Below are 20990 nucleotides of genomic sequence, written 5' to 3' on the forward strand. Positions count from 1 at the left end.
GAAAGCACTGTAGATATAGTACCCGTCAAAAGTTGACACCTACTAATTCAAGGGTTTTTCTTTATTTGTACTATTTTCTACATTTTAGAATAATAGTGAAGACATCAAAACTATTAAATAACACATATGGAATCAGGTAGTAACCGTAAAAGTGTTAAACAAAGCTAAATATATTTTATATTTGAGATTCTTTAAAGTAGCCACGCTTTGCCTTGATGACAGCTTTGCACACTCTTGGCATTCTCTCAACCAGCTTCACCTGGAATGCTTTTCCAACAGTCTTGAAGGAGTTCCCACATATGCTGAGCATTTGTTGGCTGCTTTTCCGTCCTTCTGCGATCTAACTCATCCCAAACCAGCATGCTGTAGTAGCCATGCTGGTTAAATGTGCATTGAATTCTAAATAAATCACTGACAGTGTCACCCTCACACCATCATACATCCCCCTCCATGCTTCACGGTGGGAACCACACATACAGAGATCATTCATTCACCTACTCTGCGTCTCACAAAGATATGGCGGTTGGAACCAAAAATCTCAAATTTGGACTCATCAGACCAAAGGACAGATTTTCACCAGTCTAATGTCCATTGCTCTTGTTTATTGGCCCAATCAAGTCTCTTCGTCTTATTGGTGTCCTTTAGTAGTGGTTTCTTTGAACAGTTGATGTTGAGATGTGTCTGTTACTTGAACTCTGTGAAGCATTTATTTGCGCTGCAATTTATGAGGCTGGTAAGTCTAATGAACTTATCCTCTGCAGCAGAGGTAAAACTCTCAATCTTCCTTTCCTGTGGCGGTTCTTATGAAAGCCAGTTTCATCATAGCGCTTGATGGTTTTTTGCGACTGCACTTGAAGAATCTTTCAAAGTTCTTCAATTTTTCCGCATTAACTGACCTTCATGTCTTAAAGTTATGATGGACTGTCATTTCTCTTAGCTTATTTGAGCAGTTCTTGCCATAATATGGACTTGATTAGGCTATAACTAGCAATGCAAATGGCTTTCTGAGATACAAATAATATTACTACACAGATCATGTAATCCTCCGGCGAAATGGAGTCTTTTGTTTAGACATGCAAGTTAGCTAGCTAGCTAGACAACAAACCATAATCCTAACCCCTACAGTACTAGTAATACAAACCGATTGTCATAGCTAGCTACCATGCATGAATTTATGTAGTATGAATCTGCAGCTATAACTAACCAACACGTTTCAATGTTAGCTAGCTAACATTAGGCTATATAACTAGCAATGCAAATGGCTTTCTGAGAATAATATTACTACACAGATCATACACAACTTTAGCTAGCAAGCCAGCCAGCTAACGTTAGCTAGCTAGCTAACAGTAGGCTTTAACGTGCAATGAAAACAACTTTGACAAAATTAGAAACGTATAATATACAAATGTACTTTGACCCTTGCCCGTACATATGGATGAATGCTTCTCCCTCTCTGTCATGGATGCCATGATTGCCCTTATTTGGAAGATGTAATCCGGAGACAGGTGTTTTATACAACAGCCTTCTACGTTCTCTTTTCGACTCCCTCTGCATTTGCAATCAAACGCTGTTTCCACTGGGCATTCCACTGATTTCGAAACATGGTCAACTTCTTCTGTGACAACAGCACTGTTGTTTGCCATGTCTTCCTCATCACTGTCATTAGAAGACTCTACAATGGTTTTGCCTAAATCAGGAATTTCCTCATCGTCTGATTCGTTTTCAGTCAGATAGAATAAGCCTCCAGAAAGTAGTCCATCACAACTTTTCCCCACTGATCTTTGTCAATAGGGCCTGCAACATTCAGGGCAGCAATGTTGTTGAGAGCATTAGAAACACTTTTTAAGTTCTCCATGATATCTTTCAAAAAAGCTGCAGTAGCAGCTCACGTTAGAGACAGAAGCATGCTACATGGCAGACCAATCTGAACTCATCTCTCGGCATGTCCAGCCCATCCATTATCTCAGGCAATCATGGCTGGCGGGAAGGGTCCTGTCTTTATCCGTGGTGAAACCAACTAGGCTCGTAATTTCGTATTCATATTTACAGATGGCATGCAAGTTTGTTATTAAGGCACATGAAAGTTCACATGTTCCAGAAAGCATTTCTGCCAAAAAACACATTTTGATTAAAAATGTTGTCCTGTGAAGTAGTGACGTGCGGCATACGCCTAGCTTCCTGAAACGGTTCACACATGACCATCCAGCACTTTTGGATATCAGATCGACAGTTACTAACCTCAATTTTGACCTAATAACCTCTTAAGGCCACTGAGAAGCTAGCGTCTCACCTAGCCACTAGCCTTGGGAAATGCGTAGCGCCAAATTCATATAGTACTCGATAAAACTCAAACTTTCATTAAATCACACATGCAGGGTACTCAATTAAAGCTACACTCGTTATGAATCGAGCCAACATGTCAGATTTAAAAAATGCTTTTCGGCGAAAGCATGAGAAGCTATTATCTGATAGCATGCACCCCCCCCGAAATACCTGAACGAGACGTAAACAAAATAATTAGTATAGCCGGCGCTACACAAAACGCAGAAATAAAATATAAAACATGCATTACCTTGGACGAGCTTCTTTGTTGGCACTCCAATATGTCCCATAAACATCACAATTGGTTCTTTTTTTTCAATTAATTCCGTCCATGTATACCCAAAATGTCCATTTATAAAGCCCGTCTGATCCAGAAAAAAACAGCTTTCCAAAACGCAACGTCATTACAAAAAATTTAAAAAGTTGCCTATAAACTTTGCCAAAATACTTCAAACTACTTTTGTAATCCAACTTTAGGTATTTGTAAACGTTAATAATCAATCAAATTGATGACGGGGCGATCTGTATTCAATAGCAGCAAGTCAAGAAATCATGGACGATTTTCTCTCTTTCATAACTTTCCACAGTGTAACCTCTGACAGGAAGTGCCTATTCTTCATTTCACCAAAGATTAACTTCAACCCAATTCCCAAGACTGGCGACATTGTGTGGAAGCTGTAGGAACTGTAAACTGGGCGCTATCTAATTTCCCTTGCCATAGACAATACAGGGAACTGGCGGAGGGATATATATTTTTTTTTCTGAACAGTTTTTCCTTGGGGTTTTGCCTGCTACACAAGTTCTGTTATAGTCACATACATGATTTAACCAGTTTTATAAACTTCAGAGTGTTTTCTATCCACACATACTAATCATATGCATATACTATATTCCTGGCATGAGTAGCAGGACGTTGAAATTTTGCACGCTTTTTATCAAAAAGTTGAAAAAATGCACCATAACTACTAAGAGTTCAAATCTGACTCAGCTATTCTCTTGTTCACACTGAACCATATTCCTTTGTTTCATGAACATCGACCAGCACTCACCTCCGTTTAATTGGAAAATGTATAGCCACCCAAGAATAAGATGGATGAGCTTCGTTCGAGAGTCTCCTATCAGAGAGACTTGAAAAGCTGCAACATTATATGCCTTGCAGAAACTCCATGCAGCGGCATGATCAACCGACAGTAGCCTCGGGCAAGGCCAAAGGGAGAGGGGTGTGCCTCTTCATAAACAACAACTGGTGCACTGTTTCCAGTGTGAAGGAAATCCCTAGCTTTTTCTCACCTGATAAAGAATAAGCTGCAGAACTTTTTATCTACCAAAAGAGTTCTCATCTGTAATTATCACGGCTGCCTAAATCTCTCCACAAGCCAACACCACTTTGGCAATCAACAAACTGTATGGGGCTATAAACAAATAAGAAACCGCAAACCCAGAGGCAGCATTACTGGTGGACGGAGGCTTTAACGCAGACAGACTTAAAACCGGTCTACCTCACTTCTACCAACACGTCTCCTCCACCACTAGGGTTTGCTAAAACTCTAGACCATTGTTTATTCTACACACAGAAACGCATACAGAACAAGGGATGTTAACAGTTAACCGTTAATCCATTAGCCGACAAAAAATACATTTGCCCGGTCATGCTTATCGGTCTATAGGTTAATTTGCATAATTTTGAGGAATTCAATTGACACGTGTATTATTCCATTAGTTGTCATATATCTTATCACACGCACACAGCGTATGGAGCCTAGTTTGAGGAGCAGAATGGCCTATCACCTGTGAGACAGCACGAGAGCAGCTCCTCAAAAAGCTGGTACTGGAGTGAAACATGCTTTTATAAGCCCAGTCATTGCGCAACCAATAATTCTAAATGCAATCGCGTGTTAATTGTTTTGATGGCCACGATTCATGTGTTAAAACTGTTTTGATAGTTTTTGATTAAAAATAGCTACCATTTTATTTCTCAATCTCAACTCGCAATTAAAGCACATCTCCCATTCGCCATTCAAGTCATAGGTTGCTTTCAATGGTAGCCATGATATCAATGCGTTACCCACCACTATACAATGTGATTTTGAGGGATTAAAATGGCCCGAAAGTTGCTAAAGATGCCACCCAAGCCATAGACTGTTCACTCTTCTACCGTCCAGCAAATGGTACCGGAACATCGGTTCTCAGACTAACATGTTCCGAGACAGCTTCTACCCCACAGCTATAAGACTGCTAAATAGCCATAACACTGCTATACAGTTAATTAAATGGTTCATTAAGACTGCATTGACCCTATCTTGCATTTACCCTATGCACACTCATAAGACTATTATACACACTATATACACAGTCACTCACACACATTACACTGACACACTTACAAAAAAAACACACACATACACAATCATACACACACACTTTAACACTCATCATATGCTGCTGCTACTCTGTTCTTTATTTTACTCTTATTATTATCTATCCTGATGCCTAGTCACTTTACCCTGCCTTCATGTACATATCTACCTCAACTACCTTATTATTATCTATCGTGATGTCTAGTCACTTTACCCTGCCTTCATGTACATATCTACCTCAAATACCTTATTATTATCTATCCTGATGCCTAGTCACTTTACCCTGCCTTCATGTACATATCTACCTCAAATACCTTATTATTATCTATCCTGATGTCTAGTCACTTTACCCTGCCTTCATGTACATATCTACCTCAAATACCTTATTATTATCTATCGTGATGTCTAGTCACTTTACCCTGCCTTCATGTACATATCTACCTCAAATACCTTATTATTATCTATCCTGATGCCTAGTCACTTTACCCTGCCTTCATGTACATATCTACCTCAAATACCTTATTATTATCTATCCTGATGCCTAGTCACTTTACCCTGCCTTCATGTACATATCTACCTCAAATACCTTATTATTATCTATCCTGATGCCTAGTCACTTTACCCTGCCTTCATGTACATATCTACCTCTAATACCTTATTATTATCTATCCTGATGCCTAGTCACTTTACCCTGCCTTCATGTACATATCTACCTCAAATACCTTATTATTATCTATCGTGATGTCTAGTCACTTTACCCTGCCTTCATGTACATATCTACCTCAAATACCTTATTATTATCTATCCTGATGCCTAGTCACTTTACCCTGCCTTCATGTACATATCTACCTCAAATACCTTATTATTATCTATCCTGATGCCTAGTCACTTTACCCTGCCTTCATGTACATATCTACCTCAAATACCTTATTATTATCTATCCTGATGCCTAGTCACTTTACCCTGCCTTCATGTACATATCTACCTCAAATACCTTATTATTATCTATCCTGATGCCTAGTCACTTTACCCTGCCTTCATGTACATATCTACCTCAAATACCTTATTATTATCTATCGTGATGTCTAGTCACTTTACCCTGCCTTCATGTACATGTCTACCTCAAATACCTTATTATTATCTATCCTGATGCCTAGTCACTTTACCCTGCCTTCATGTACATATCTACCTCAAATACCTTATTATTATCTATCCTGATGCCTAGTCACTTTACCCTGCCTTCATGTACATATCTACCTCAAATACCTTATTATTATCTATCCTGATGCCTAGTCACTTTACCCTGCCTTCATGTACATATCTACCTCTAATACCTTATTATTATCTATCCTGATGCCTAGTCACTTTACCCTGCCTTCATGTACATATCTACCTCAAATACCTTATTATTATCTATCGTGATGCCTAGTCACTTTACCCTGCCTTCATGTACATATCTACCTCAAATACCTTATTATTATCTATCCTGATGCCTAGTCACTTTACCCTGCCTTCATGTACATATCTACCTCAAATACCTTATTATTATCTATCCTGATGCCTAGTCACTTTACCCTGCCTTCATGTACATATCTACCTCAAATACCTTATTATTATCTATCCTGATGCCTAGTCACTTTACCCTGCCTTCATGTACATATCTACCTCAAATACCTTATTATTATCTATCCTGATGCCTAGTCACTTTACCCTGCCTTCATGTACATATCTACCTCAAATACCTTATTATTATCTATCCTGATGCCTAGTCACTTTACCCTGCCTTCATGTACATATCTACCTCAAATACCTTATTATTATCTATCCTGATGCCTAGTCACTTTACCCTGCCTTCATGTACATATCTACCTCAAATACCTTATTATTATCTATCCTGATGCCTAGTCACTTTACCCTGCCTTCATGTACATATCTACCTCAAACACGTTGTACAGCATCTCTGCACATGGATCTGGTTCTGGTACTCCCTTTATGTAGCTTCATTCGTGTGTATTTTATTCCTCCTGTGTTACTATTTTCCTTTTTGTGTTATTTAAAAAAAACTCTGCATCCTTGGGAAGGAACCAGCATTTCACAGAAAAGTCTACACCCGTTGTATTCGGCGCATGTGACATATAAAACGTGATTACATCTTTGATTTAATGGTGAAGCAGGATGGAACACACATGCTCAGACAGAATACACAAACGCTAGACCAGTCTAGAGACGGAACACAGAAACTAGATGGAATGTACCGTATTGGACTAGATGGATCAGACCTAACCGGAACTCGTAGACCCCCAAACAGATCACATGGGTGTCTCAGACCCATTCCAGTCAGAGAGTGTATGGAATGGTTCCATTTTTATTTAGCCCCTTCTCTCTGTCCCTTGTTTCCGCCTTTTACGTTCGTTTCCTGCCATTGGCGTCACAGACAGATCCCCTGATAATGTTGAGGGAGAGTTATAGCTAATACACTGAAGTCCTCAAGGCTTCCTCACTAAATCTACAGGCACAAACAGTCCACTCTGCAGAGAACCTGACTTTAGAGACTGACACTGAGATGGGACATTAAACCTGAACACTGCTGGACCAGAAATTAAACAAATGTATCTCTCTCCACAGAAAGATGAGCTGTGACCAGACGTAAAGACAGCATGGATGGTGATCTCTCCTACAGGAACTGAGCTGTCTTCACCTCTCAACCGTGTGCCTGCTCCCATCCCACTGCCATAGAGATCTGCTCTCCCTCACACCAGCAGCAGCAGCTAGCCATCCTAGCCAACGCTAGTATCATTTGAACCAGCTCCCAACTTACTGTGATTTGCTGCAGCTGAGTTGCCCTGTTGTAACAGAAGAAAGTAAGAAAGTAAGCTAACGTAAATTACTTTCTAATTGTCTCTCACACTTAGGTCAGCTTTTTTGGCAGTTCTTTTTGCCAGTGAACATTGGTTCCCAACTGACCTAGCTGGTTCGCTAAAGGGCAAATAAAAGACAGGAAGATAGAATCAGAGTCAGCAAGATGGACGAGTCGTACAACAACAGGACGTCACTGGTGAAGGGCGCCAAGGATATTGCCAAGGAGGCCAAACGCCATGCCGCTAAGAAGGTCAGCAAGGTTGTCAACCGCGCCGCGGACGAGTACTCCTCCCAACGCAACTATAGCCAGTTCCAGAACGAGGACGACGATGATGATGACGGACGCTACGCCTACACACAGCCCGACAGCAACGACCACTTCCCCGGTGGTCTTACCGCCAAAGACGAAGACGAGGAAGACTATGCCAGTGACGCCACGGAGGGTCACGATGATGAAGATGAGATCTATGAGGGGGAGTATCAGGGGGTGCCTGCTGACGGGAAGCCTAGAGACGGGCATGATTCTCTGGGTCAACTTGTCTCAGACAGTATGAGGGACCGTAAGGACCTGGAGCAAGAGAGGCAGGCGGACGAGGAGGAGCTGGCCCAGCAGTATGAGCTGATCATGCAGGAGTGTGGCCACGGCAGGTTTCAGTGGCAGCTGTTCTTCGTGCTGGGCATGGCGCTGATGTCTGATGGAGTGGAAGTGTTCGTGGTGGGGTTCGTCCTGCCCAGCGCCGAGCTGGACATGTGTGTCCCCAACTCTGGAGCAGGGTGGCTAGGTAAGGTGTGTGTGTGTGTGTGTGTGTGTGTGTGTGTGTGTGTGTGTGTGTGTGTGTGTGTGTGTGTGTGTGTGTCGATAGAAACTAGTGATTGGGGGAAATAACGATACAGTTATATATTGGGAAATTATTTTGGATGATATATTGTATTGTGTCATTTTGACAGTAGAGCAACATTATTATTGCGCTAGTTGGCTGTACCTGTACCAAAACTCCAGAATTGTCCTTTGATAGCATGTTCTCTGTGTTCTTTTTCAAAAGGGAGCTCATTTTTATTTCCATGACTGATCAAAACTCGTTTTCTCATGGCTCTCTCTTCTCCCTCTGCAGCAGACATATAGTGCATCCAGAATGTTTTCAGACACCTTGACTTTTTCTAAATTTTGTTACACTACAGCCTTATTCCAAAAAGGATTAAATAGATATTTTATCTCATCAAATTACACACAATACCCATAATGACAAAGCAAAAACAAGCTTGGCACACCTGTATTTGGGGAGTTTCTCCCATTCTTCTCTGCAGAGCGTTGCTGCACAGCTATTTTCAGGTCTCTCTAGAGATGTTCGATCAGGTTCGATCAAGTCCGGGCTCTGTCTGGGCCACTCAAGGACATTCAGAGGCTTGTCCCAAGACATCTTCTGCGTTGTCTTGGCTGTGTGTTTAGGGTCGTTGTCCTGTTGGAAGGTGAACCTTTGTCCCAGTCTGAGGTCCTGAGCGCTCTGGAGCAGGTTTTCATCAAGGATCTCTGTCCTTTGCTCTGTTCATCTTTCCCTCGATCCTGACTAGTCTCCCACATCCCCTCAGCATGTTGTTGCCACCACCACGCTTCACCGTAGGGATGGTGCCAGGTTTCTTCCAGATTTGACACTTGGCATTCAAGGCCAAAGAGTTCAATCTTGGTTTCATCAGACCAGAGAATCTTGTTTCTCATGGTCTGAGAGGTTTTTAAGTGCCTTTTGGCAAACTCCAAGCTGGCTATCATGTGCCTTTCACTTAGGAGTGTCTTCCGTCTGGCCCCTCTACCATAAAGGCCTGATTGGTGGAGTGCTCCACCAATCATCTTCTCCCATCTCCACAGAGGAACTCTGGAGTTCTGTCAGTGACCATTGGGTTCTTGGTCACCTCCCTGATCAAGGCCATTGTCCCCCGATTGCTCAGTTTGGCCGGGCGGCCAGCTCTAGGAAGAGTCTTGGTGGTTCCAAACTTCTTCCATTTAAGAATGATGGAGGCCACTGTGTTCTTGGGGACCTCCAGATCGGTGCCTCGACTCAATCCTGTCTCGGAGCTCTACGGACAATTCCTTCGACCTCATGGCTTGGTTTTTGCTCTGACACCTTATATAGACAGTTATGTGCCTTTCCAAATCATGTCCAATCAATAGAATTTACCATAGGTGAACTCCAAACAAGTTGTAGAAACATCTCAAGGATGATCAATGGGAACAGGATGCACCTGAGCTTAATTTCGTGTTTCGTAGCAAAGGGTCTGAATAAGGTATTTCTGTTTTTTAAGTTGAAAAAATCTGAAAACCTGTTTTCGCTTTGACATTATGGCGTATTGTGTGTAGATTTATGATTTAAAAAATGTATTTGATACATTTTAGAATAAGGCGGTAACGTAACAAAACGACTGTGTGGTGAGCAATATGTTTGGAATATTGAATCACAATTAAATCACAGTATCGAATAAAAATACATATAGAATCGGGATAATCGTGAGAATCGCAATACATATCGTATCGGCCTAAGTATCGTGATAATATCATATCGTGAGGTACCTGGCAATTCCCAGCCCTAGTAGAAACAGGGGCAGTGAGGACATTGGATGCCATTTACAACTGTATTCTGTTGAGTTATCATGCCACCTACGGAACGCCGTTTTGGTCTTTGCGTGTCAAATGACTGCACTCTCTACTGGTCATTGTTTTCAGGCTGGATGTATTGGTGCTAGTTAGGTACCAAGCTAAAGCTAGCTACCCAAGAAGTTGGTCATTGTTTTCATGCTGGATCTATTGGTGCTAGTTAGGTACCAAGCTAAAGCTAGCTACCCAAGAAGTTGGTCATTGTTTTCAGGCTGGATCTATTGGTGCTAGTTAGGTACCAAGCTAAAGCTAGCTACCCAAGAAGTTGGTCATTGTTTTCATGCTGGATCTATTGGTGCTAGTTAGGTACCAAGCTAAAGCTAGCTACCCAAGAAGTTGGTCATTGTTTTCAGGCTGGATCTATTGGTGCTAGTTAGGTACCAAGCTAAAGCTAGCTACCCAAGAAGTTGCGGTGGAACAAATAATGCCATCGCTGTATTGAAAACACATTGTTCGTTGCCAGAATAGAATAGTGTTATTTGACGTGTCAAATAGTGTTATTTGACGTGTCAAATAGTGTTATTTGACGTGTAAAATAGTGTTATTTGACGTGTAAAATAGTGTTATTTGACGTGTAAAATAGTGTTATTTGACATGTAAAATAGTGTTATTTGACATGTAAAATAGTGTTATTTGACGTGTAAAATAGTGTTATTTGACATGTAAAATAGTGTTATTTGACGTGTAAAATAGTGTTATTTGACATGTAAAATAGTGTTATTTGACGTGTATCTTTTTGGACACGTAAAGACCCAAACGGTGTTCCATACCCACCAGCTATTTGTATACCTGAGTAGGAGGTGTTTTCTTTCCTTCCGACTAGGGAGCAGTGAGTATGTTGTTCGTGTCTACAGAACTTTGAATTCCAAGGCCACATAAAACCCATCCTCATCATCCTATCTGAGGTAACGGTGACTCACAGTAACGAAACAGAGAAACCACCCACTGCGCACACCAATTCATCACCAAGTCACTTGCGTAATTGGGTAATATTTGTTTGAAATTTAGGGGGCAGGTGCTCAAAATGAGAAAAAAAACCTTCTGTAGCGAACATTTTTCTTTTTTTTGGAGCATAGTGCTATTTATTTCTGCAGCAACACACTCACTCACCCAACTTGACAGAGATTGACAGGATCTGCAGAGAAGAATGGGTGAAACTCCCTTAATACAGGTGTGCCAAGGTGTGCCATAACATATAATAATAATAATAAATAAAAAATAACACAATAAAATACAAATAATGAGGCTATATACAGTGGGGAGAACAAGTATTTGATACACTGCCGATTTTGCAGGTTTTCCTACTTACAAAGCATGTAGAGGTCTGTAATTTTTATCATAGGTACACTTCAACTGTGAGAGACAAAAACAAAAAATCAGGGGGCGCAAAAATCCAGAAAATGACATTGTATGATTTTTAAGTCATTAATTTGCATTTTATTGCATGACATAAGTATTTGATCACCTACCAACCAGTAAGAATTCCGGCTCTCACAGACCTGTTAGTTTTTCTTTAAGAAGCCCTCCTGTTCTCCACTCATTACCTGTATTAACTGCACCTGTTTGAACTTGTTACCTGTATAAAAGACACCTGTCCTGCTTTGTAAGTAGGAAAACCTGCAAAATTGGCAGTGTATCAAATACTTAGTCGAGGTAATTTGTACATGTAGGTAGGGTTAAAGTGACCATGCATCGATAATAAACAGCAGGTAGCAGCAGTGTAAAAACAAAGGGGGGTGTCAATGCAAATAGTGCAAGTGGCCATTTGATTAATTGTTCAGCAGTCTTATGGCTTGGGGGTAGAAGCTATTAAGGAACCTTTTTGACCTAGACTTGGCACCCCGGTATCGCTTGTCGTGCGGGAGCAGAGAGAACAGTCTATGACTTGGGTGACTGGAGTCTTTGACCATTTTTGGGGCCTTCCTCTGACACCGCCTAGTATGTAGGTCCTGGATGGCAGGAAACTTGGTCCCAGTGATCTACTGGGCCATACGCACTACCCTCTGTAGCGGCTTATGGTCGGATGCAGAGCAGTTGCCATACCAAGTCGTGATGCAACTGGTCAGGATGCTCTCGATGGTGCAGTTGTAGAAACTAGGGACCCCATGACAAATCTTTTCAGAGGGGGGGGGGAAAAGGTGTTGTCGTGTCCTCTTCACAACTTTCTTAGTGTGTTTGGATCATAATAGTTTGTTGTTGATGTGGACACCAAGGAACTCTCAACCCGCTCCACGACAGCCCTGTCGATGTGAATGGGGGTGTGTTCAGCTCTCCTTTTCCTGTAGTCCACAATCAGCTTCTTTGTCTTTCTCACGTTGAGGGAGAGGTTGGTGTCCTGGCACCACACTGCCAAGTCTCTGATCTCCTTCCTATAGCCTGTCTCATCATTGTCTTGTCAGCAAACTTATTGATGGTGTTGGAGTCGTGCTTGGCCACGCAGTCATGGGTGAACAGGGAGTACAGGAGGAGACTAAGCGCGCACTGCTGAGGCGCCCCCCGTGTTGAGGATCAGCTTGGCAGATGTGTTGTTGCCTACCTTTAACACTTGGGGGCGGCCCGTCAGGAAGTCCAGGATCCAGTTGCAGAGGGAGGTGTTTAGTCCCAGGGTCCTTAGCTTAGTAATGAGCTTTGTGAGCACTATGGTGTTGAACGCTGAGCTGTAGTCATTGAACAGTATTCTCACATAGGTGTTCCTTTTGTCCAGGTGGGAAAGGGCAGTATGGAGTGCGATTGAGATTGCATCATCTATGTATCTCTTGGGACGGTATACAAATTGAAGGGGGTCTAGGGTTTCTGGGATGATGGTGTTGATGTGAGCCATGAGCAGCCTTTCAAAGCACTTCCTGGCTACAGATGTGAGTCCTACGAGGCGATAGTCATTTAGGCAGGTTACCTTCATTTTCTTGGGCACAAGGACTATGGTGTCTGCTTGAAACATGTAGGTATTACAGACTCGGTCAGGGAGAGGTTGAAAATATCAGTGAAGACACTTGCAGGTTGGTCCGCTCATGCTCTGAGTACACCTCCTGGTAATCCGTCTGGCCCCACGGCCTTGTGAATGCTGACTTGTTTCAAGGTCTTGCTGACATTGGCTACGTAGAGCCTGATCACACAGTCTTCCGGAACAGCTGGTGCTCTTATGCTTGCTTCAGTGTTGCTTGCCTCGAAGCGAGCATAAAAGGCATTTAGCCGTCTGGTAGGCTCGCATCACTGGGCAGCTCTCGGCTGAGTTTCCCTTTGTACCTAATAGTTTGCAAGCCCTGCCACATCTGCCGAGCGTCAGAGCCGGTGTAGTAGGAATTAATCATAGTCCTGTATTGACGCTTTGCCTGTTTGATGGTTCGTCTGAGGGCATAGCGGGATTTCTTATAAGCATCCGGATTAGTGTCCCACTCCTTGAAGCGGCATCTTAGGCTTTAGCTCAGTGTGGATGTTGCCTGTAATCCATGGCTTCTGGTTGGGATATGTATGTATGGTCACTGTGGGGACGACGTCATCGATGCACTTATTGATGAAGCCGATGACTGAGGTGGTATACTCCTCAATGCCATTGGATGACTCCCGGAACATATTCCAGTCTGTGCTAGCAAAACAGTCCTGTAGCATAGCATCCGCGTTATCTGACCACTTCCGTATTGAGCGAGTCATAGCTACGTCCTCCTTTAGATTTTTGCTTGAAAGTAGGAATCAGGATAGAATTATGGTCAGATTTGCCAAATGGAGAGTGAGGAAGAGCTTTGTACGCATCTCTGTGTGTGGAGTAAAAGTGGTCTAGGTTTTTTCCCCTCTGGTTGCACATGTGAAATGCTGGTAAACATGAGGTAAACTGATTTAAGTTTGCCTGCATTATGGTTCCCGGCCACTAGGAGCACCGCTTCTGGATGAGCATTTCATTTTTAGCTTATGGCCTTACACAGCTCGTTACACAGCTCGTTATACAGCTCGTTACACAGCTCGTTTTACAGCTCATTACACAGCTCGTTACACAGCTCGTTACACAGCTCGTTACACAGCTCGTTATACAGCTCGTTACACAGCTCGTTATACAGCTCGTTATACAGCTCGTTACACAGCTCGTTACACAGCTCGTTACACAGCTCGTTATACAGCTCGTTATACAGCTCGTTACACAGCTCGTTACACAGCTCGTTACACAGCTCGTTATACAGCTCGTTACACAGCTCGTTACACAGCTCGTTATACAGCTCGTTATACAGCTCGTTACACAGCTCGTTACACAGCTCGTTATACAGCTCGTTATACAGCTCGTTACACAGCTCGTTACACAGCTCGTTACACAGCTCGTTGAGTGCGGTCTTAGTGCCAGTGTCGATTTGTGGTGGTAAATACAAGAAACATAGATGAAAACGCTCCTGGTTGATAGTGTGGTCAACAGCTTATCATAAGGTCATGTTCAAAACATATAGATTCAATGGTTGTAAAGATGGGGAGAGGTCTGTCTGTAATAAATAGATTCTGTGCTTTTTTTGACACCACACACAAGTGCTGCGAAGAAAGCTGCAGCTGGCCCAGAACAGAGCTGAACATCTTGCTCCTCATTGTAATCGGAAGGCTGATATTAATACTATACATGTCAGTCTCTCTTGACTAAGAGTTGAGGAAAGACTGACTGCGTCACTTCTTGTTTTTATAAGAAATATTAATGTGTTGGAAATTCCAAAGGGTTTGCATCTTCAACTTCCACACAGCTCTGACACACACGCTTACCCCACCAGACATGCCACCAGGGGTCTTTTCACAGTCCCCAGGTCCAGAACAAATTCAAGGAAACGTACAGTATCATACAGAGCCACGAGTGCCTGGAACTCCCTTCCCTCTTTTATAGTGCATGTAGACAGCAAACCTGGTTCCAAAAACACCTCACGGTGCAACGCCTCTCCCCCATGTGACCTACTTGTTGTGTGTATGTACTGACATGTATGTGTAACTGATAGATGCACACACACACACTCACTCTACATGTTAATGTTTGTAAATGTATGTCGATTATAAGGTATTTTATCTGCCATTGGTGTTGGCCATGGATGTGTTACGCATTTTACGTTTGTAAGATAGCCTTAACTTTAGGCTATTTGCTTCATTACAAAAGTAATATTGAATTGTGTTAGGTTAACAACTCAACCAAATATCAATGTTTAAAGTAGATGAATCTACTGCATGGATAGTTCCATCTGAGCCACTGGCTTAATCCCATATTTTTACTTGTATTTTTGGTTGAGTTGGAGACGTGAATCCAACATATCGTTTGTTAACATGTCGACAAGTTAATAGGCTATTTATTGTATTTCAAATGGGATATTGAAATGTGTTTGGTTGTCAAACCAACCAAATATCAACATTTGAAGGAGATAGATCTTCTGATTGGCTAGTTTATTTCCAGTTTATCAACAAATTAATAATTGATAAGTTGGATCACGTCTCCATCTGAACCAAAAATCTAAGTTAAAGAACAGGAGTAAATCAAATCAAATCAAATTTTAAATATACTTTAAATAAAGTTTGATTTGATTTAAAAATAAAGTTTGATTTGATTTAGTCGTAGGGCGGCAGGTAGCCTAGCGGTTAAGAGCGTTGGGCCAGTAACTGAAAGATTGCTGCTTCAAATCCTAGAGCCGACTAAATGAAATATCTATCAATGTACCTTTGAGTAAGGCACTTAATTATAATTACTCCTGTAAGTTGCTCTGGATATGAGTGTCTGCTAAATGTAGTCAGTCCTGTTTGTTAACTTAGATTTTGGATGGAGATGGGAATCCAACATAATCATTTTTAATTTGTAGACAAACTGGAATTAAAGTTAGACACTAAATATCATACAATTTTATACCAACCAGACCTTGAAACCGATGGTCGGCCCGCTCATTAGGTAACACCTCCAACAACAACACATAAAACCTCACATAATTCTGCCCCCAAAACAATGACAATTTCTCTCAACCAGTGGCAGAAGGGCTTTTTACGTGAGTGTTGATGCTGTCCTGTGATAAGCAGTGCCCACTTTGTCGTATCACAGATCTGGGGAAGGGTACCAAAAACATTCTCTAGCATTGAAGGTCCCGAGGAACAAAGTGGCCTCCATCATTCTTAAATGGAAGAAGTTTGTTCGGTCAGGGAGGTGACCAAGAACTTGATGGTAACTCTGACAGAGCTCCAAAGTTCCTCTGTGGAGATGGGAGAACCTTCCAGAAGTACAACCCTCTCTGTAGCACTCCACCAATCAGGCCTTTATGGTAGAGTGGCCAGAGAGCTCCTTGATGAAAACCTGCTCCAGAGCACTCAGCACACAGCCAAGACAACACAGGAGTGGCTTCCGGACTTGAACCCGATCGAACATCTCTGGAGAGACTTGAAAATAGCTGTGCAGAGACGCTCCCCATCTAACCTGACAGAGCTTAAGAGGATCTGCAGAGAAGAATGGGAGAAACTCTTCAAATACATGTGTGCCAAGCTTGTAGGGTCATACCCAAGAAGACTCGAGGCTGTAATCACTGCCAAAGGTGCTTCAACAAAGTACTGAGTAAAGGGTCTGAATATTTATGTAAATGCTATATTTCAGTTTCTAAACTTATTTTTGCTTTGTCATAATGGGGTATTCTGTGTAGATTGATCTGGACTTTTTCCCCAAACCATTTTAGAATAAGGCTGTAACGTAACAAAATGTGGAAAAAGTCAAGGGGTCTGAATACTTTCTGAATGCACTGTAAATCATGTAGCAGATATAGGATATGGTAGAAAGAGTATGTGGCCTTTTCTGTAGCCAACAGGCTGGAGATAAAATGTATGACAATGTAATGAGATGGACACGTTTTACATCATGCAGGTTTCTCTGATCAAATAGCCTAACCTAAGACACGTTTTACATCAAATAGCTTAACCTAAATGACGCCCAATCAACAACACAAATGCGTTGTCACGATAACCGACAACATATCTTAAAAACAGGACAGGTCAAAGTAAAATGGACAATATGGAATGAACAATCACAACTGTTGTCCAGGAGTTTCACCCCTTGTCATGATCATTGGTTTCAAGTTTGTATCTGTACATCTTTGACAAGCTGATAATAGCGAAAAAGAAGTACTTCTGCATTTCCCGCAGTGGAAACACTTTGCAAATAGGCTCACAATAACTCCTGATAAAGTTGGGTAGCTGATATTCAGAGCTGGACTAACAAAGCATTTGCAACAGCCTGTTTTACAAATGGTGGGCCTACCACAATGATGGGTATTCATAAAATCCCATTGTGGGCCAACATGGTAGGCTACCACAATGATGGATATTCATAAAATCCCATTGTGGGCCAACATGGTAGGCTACCACAATGATGGGTATTCATAAAATCCCATTGTGGGCCAACATGGTAGGCTACCACAATGATGGGTATTCATAAAATCCCATTGTGGGCCAACATGGTAGGCTACCACAATGATGGGTATTCATAAAATCCCATTGTGGGCCAACATGGTAGGCTACCACAATGATGGGTATTCATAAAATCCCATTGTGGGCCAACATGGTAGGCCTACCACAATGATGGGTATTCATAAAATCCCATTGTGGGCCAACATGGTAGGCTACACCCCAGTAAGCAAGAGGCGACGTCTTTTGGACGTCTTCTTTTGTTTGTTTTTTATAAACGGTAGGCTTACCACATACTGTAGATGGGCATTCATAACATCCCATTTCACCTCAGTTAGCATGGATTTTGTTTTGATTTTGTTCATTCTGGGCAGCCTTGATTTGGCCCCAAAAAACAAGTATTTTCAATTTCGATTCAGAAAAAAATAAGCGTGATTTCAAACATCCGGAAAATACATATTTTCAACGTCTGGAAAATACATATTTTTAACATCCGGAAAATTCATATTTTCAATTTTTCGTCCCGAACTGAAAATTAACCTGATTTTAACGTCCACAAATTACATATTTTCAACGTTCGGAAAATATGCCTTTTCACCTTTCATTCAGAACCTAAATTTAACCTAACTTCAACGTCTTTTCAGTCTTTTAGACGTCTTTCTTTCTTTCATCTTTCTTAATGGGACTATTCTAGTTTTGCAGGGGAGCAGTTTTTGGTCTCACCTAGGGCTGCAGAATGGCAAGGGCCGGCCCTGGGCCTATTTATTGTCTATTTTTTTATGAATCATGGGTTGAATTGAGACAATAGCTGTTGATGACTTTGCAAATGCTACATGGTCTTAAATAGCATCATTGATGATATATGAGTGATAAAATATGGTCACATTTAATTTGCTCTGTTAAACCTACCTTTTGGAATGACTTTCATAGCAACAGTAAATATATTTAGTGGAGTTCTCTCAACATTTACTCTCATGATTGCACATTGTCAGAGACAAGTATCATAGCTAAGCATCATAGCTAAGCTAAACATTGCTCTATATAGATCAATTTAGCGGTGAAGATCTGGTGATACTTTAAAGGTACAAATTCAACATATTTTATCCAACATGTTGGATAAAATATGTTAAAATGTGGTTACCATGATGACATAATCCTGTGGGTGAAATTCCACTCTCAAAACAGCAGTTGATCATTTTTTCAAATCCAAGGTATTTTCCACTTAGATTTCACATCACAATACATTGACAAAAATGCAAGCAGTTTGTGCTGAGATACAGAGGAACTGGTGCCTTAACCAGTCCTCTTACAGACCAAACCCTTTAGAGGTGTGTGTGTGTGTGTGTGTGTGTGTGTGTGTGTAGAGGCCTTGTGGCCCTGAAATAGCCCTCTGGTACAGTGTTTGTCTTATAGCCCAGCCTCATCATGGCTCTATATGAAGGTCATCCACACTGTTAGTGGAGAAGGGCTCCTAATTGACTGTCTGGTTAAGGAGAGAGAGAGAGAGAGAGAGAGAGACAGTCAGAGAGAGACGGAGAGAGTGAGAGCGAGGGAAGACAGGATAAAAATGATAAAAAATAGTCACACAGACATTCGACCAGGCCCAGCCCAGGCCAGTGGTCTCACTCCAAGGGTTGTTTGATTTTACTAAGCATTTGCTCTCTGGCATTTCCAATTCAGACAAGTGTTATAGTTCTGCAATGGCTGGTCAGAGACAAAGAAAGGCATGATTGACTCCATCAAGAAAACACTTAAGTTTTTCTTTTCCCTGCTTTCCTTCATTGTCTCCATCCATTCCCTCTCTCTTTGTGCTACCTCCCACCCTTCATCCCTTTTATCTCTTCCTCTTTTTATCCCACGTCCTCTTCATTACATCCCCCTCTCTCTCCCTCCCTCTCTGTGTCTCTCACTGCTATTAGGTGATTGTGAGGGTGAGATATTACTGTGAGGTAGTATAATCTCTATGGTATTGTGTTTCTCTCTGCAGTTTAGCCGTGCTTAGCTGGCTCAGTTAAACCCGCTTGACTGAGGAAGAACAGGGAGGAGGAGGAGGAGGAGGAGGAGAGAGCAGGAGACTACGGTTGAGCCTACCTCCCTACGAAACACTCTGAGACACTTCAAATCTCTCCTCCTCTCCTCCTGTCTTCATTCCTCCTCTCCCTCCAACTATCTTCTCTGTGTTCTGTTGAAGGTTTGACTCAGGGTCAGTGGATAGACACAGCAGGGGTCGGCAGAGCATGATTGGAGATTTGTGTGTCTGTGTGTGCGTGTGTCTGCGTGCGCGTGCCTGTGTGTGTCTGTGTGTGTTAATCAACACAATGGGGTGATAAATTGGCTGAACTGGAGCCATGAGGTCAACTAATTAAAGCATACAGGGATAAAGCACCAACGCTGTGTGTGTGTCTGTGTGTGTTGTCTGTGTGTGTTGTCTGTGTGTGTGTGTGTGTGTGTGTGTGTGTGTGTGTGTGTGTGTGTGTGTGTGTGTGTGTGTGTGTGTGTGTGTGTGTGTGTGTGTGTGAAATGGATGGGTTAAGCTGAAAATACTGACAGACACAAACCAGCTCACAGTCTGATGTCAAGTGTTCTGTCCACCCTGGTCTGCCCCCTCCTGTCAGTAAACAAGTGAAGACTGGGGGCTGCAGGCAGGCAGGAGGCAGGATGCTAATACAAGTGTCTGCCTCAACATGATAATGGACTGCTTTGTTTCCTGACAGGCCTCCGGTCTCTCTCGCTCTGTGTGTGTGTGAGTGTGTGTGTGTGTGTGTGTGAGAGTGTGTGTGTGTGTGTGTGTGTGTGTGTGTGTGTGTGTGTGTGTGTGTGTGTGTGTGTGTGTGTGTGTGTGTGTGTGTGTGTGTGTGTGTGTGTGTGTGTGTGTGTGTGTGTGTGTGTGTGTGTGTGAGTGAGTGTAATACTGGCATTTTCTCAAATGAATCAGAATCAAAAGTCACTGAACCAAAATATAAACACAACATGTAAAGTGTTGGTCCCAGTTTCATGAGCTGAACTAAAAGATCCCAGAAATGTTCCATACTCACAGAAAGCTTTTTTGTGCACAAATTTGTTTACATCCCTGTCAGTGAGCATTTCTCCTTTGCCAAGATAATCCATCCACCTGACAGGCATATCAAGAAGCTGATTATACAGCATAATCATTACACAGGTGCACCTTGTGCTGGGGACAATAAAAGGCCACTCCAAAATGTGCAGTTTTGTCACACAACACAATGCCACAGATGTATCCAGTTTTGTGGCAGAGTGCAATTGGCAATTTGACTGCAGGAACATCCACCAGAGCTGTTGCCAGAGAATTTAATGTAAATGTTCATTTCAGTCGTTTTAGAGAATTTGGCAGTACGTCCAACCGGCCGCACAACCGCAGACCACTTGTAACCACGCCAGCCCAGGACCGCCACATCTGGCTTCTTCAC

At 42.2% G+C, this 20990-nt stretch overlaps 1 protein-coding gene across 1 annotated transcript in view; it reads left to right on the forward strand.

Annotated features, from left to right (window-relative positions):
• LOC109873554 (synaptic vesicle glycoprotein 2C) overlaps positions 1-20990 on the forward strand; it is an 82821-nt gene that overhangs the window by 12506 nt on the left and 49325 nt on the right. The window contains exon 2 of the mRNA XM_031809632.1: positions 7305-8320. Within this exon, the coding sequence (XP_031665492.1) occupies positions 7702-8320 (619 nt within the window). The 5' untranslated portion in view covers positions 7305-7701. The remainder of the gene's footprint in view (positions 1-7304; positions 8321-20990) is intronic.

Source organism: Oncorhynchus kisutch, linkage group LG29 (assembly GCF_002021735.2).
Source record: "Oncorhynchus kisutch isolate 150728-3 linkage group LG29, Okis_V2, whole genome shotgun sequence".
Taxonomy (NCBI): Eukaryota; Metazoa; Chordata; class Actinopteri; order Salmoniformes; family Salmonidae; genus Oncorhynchus; species Oncorhynchus kisutch.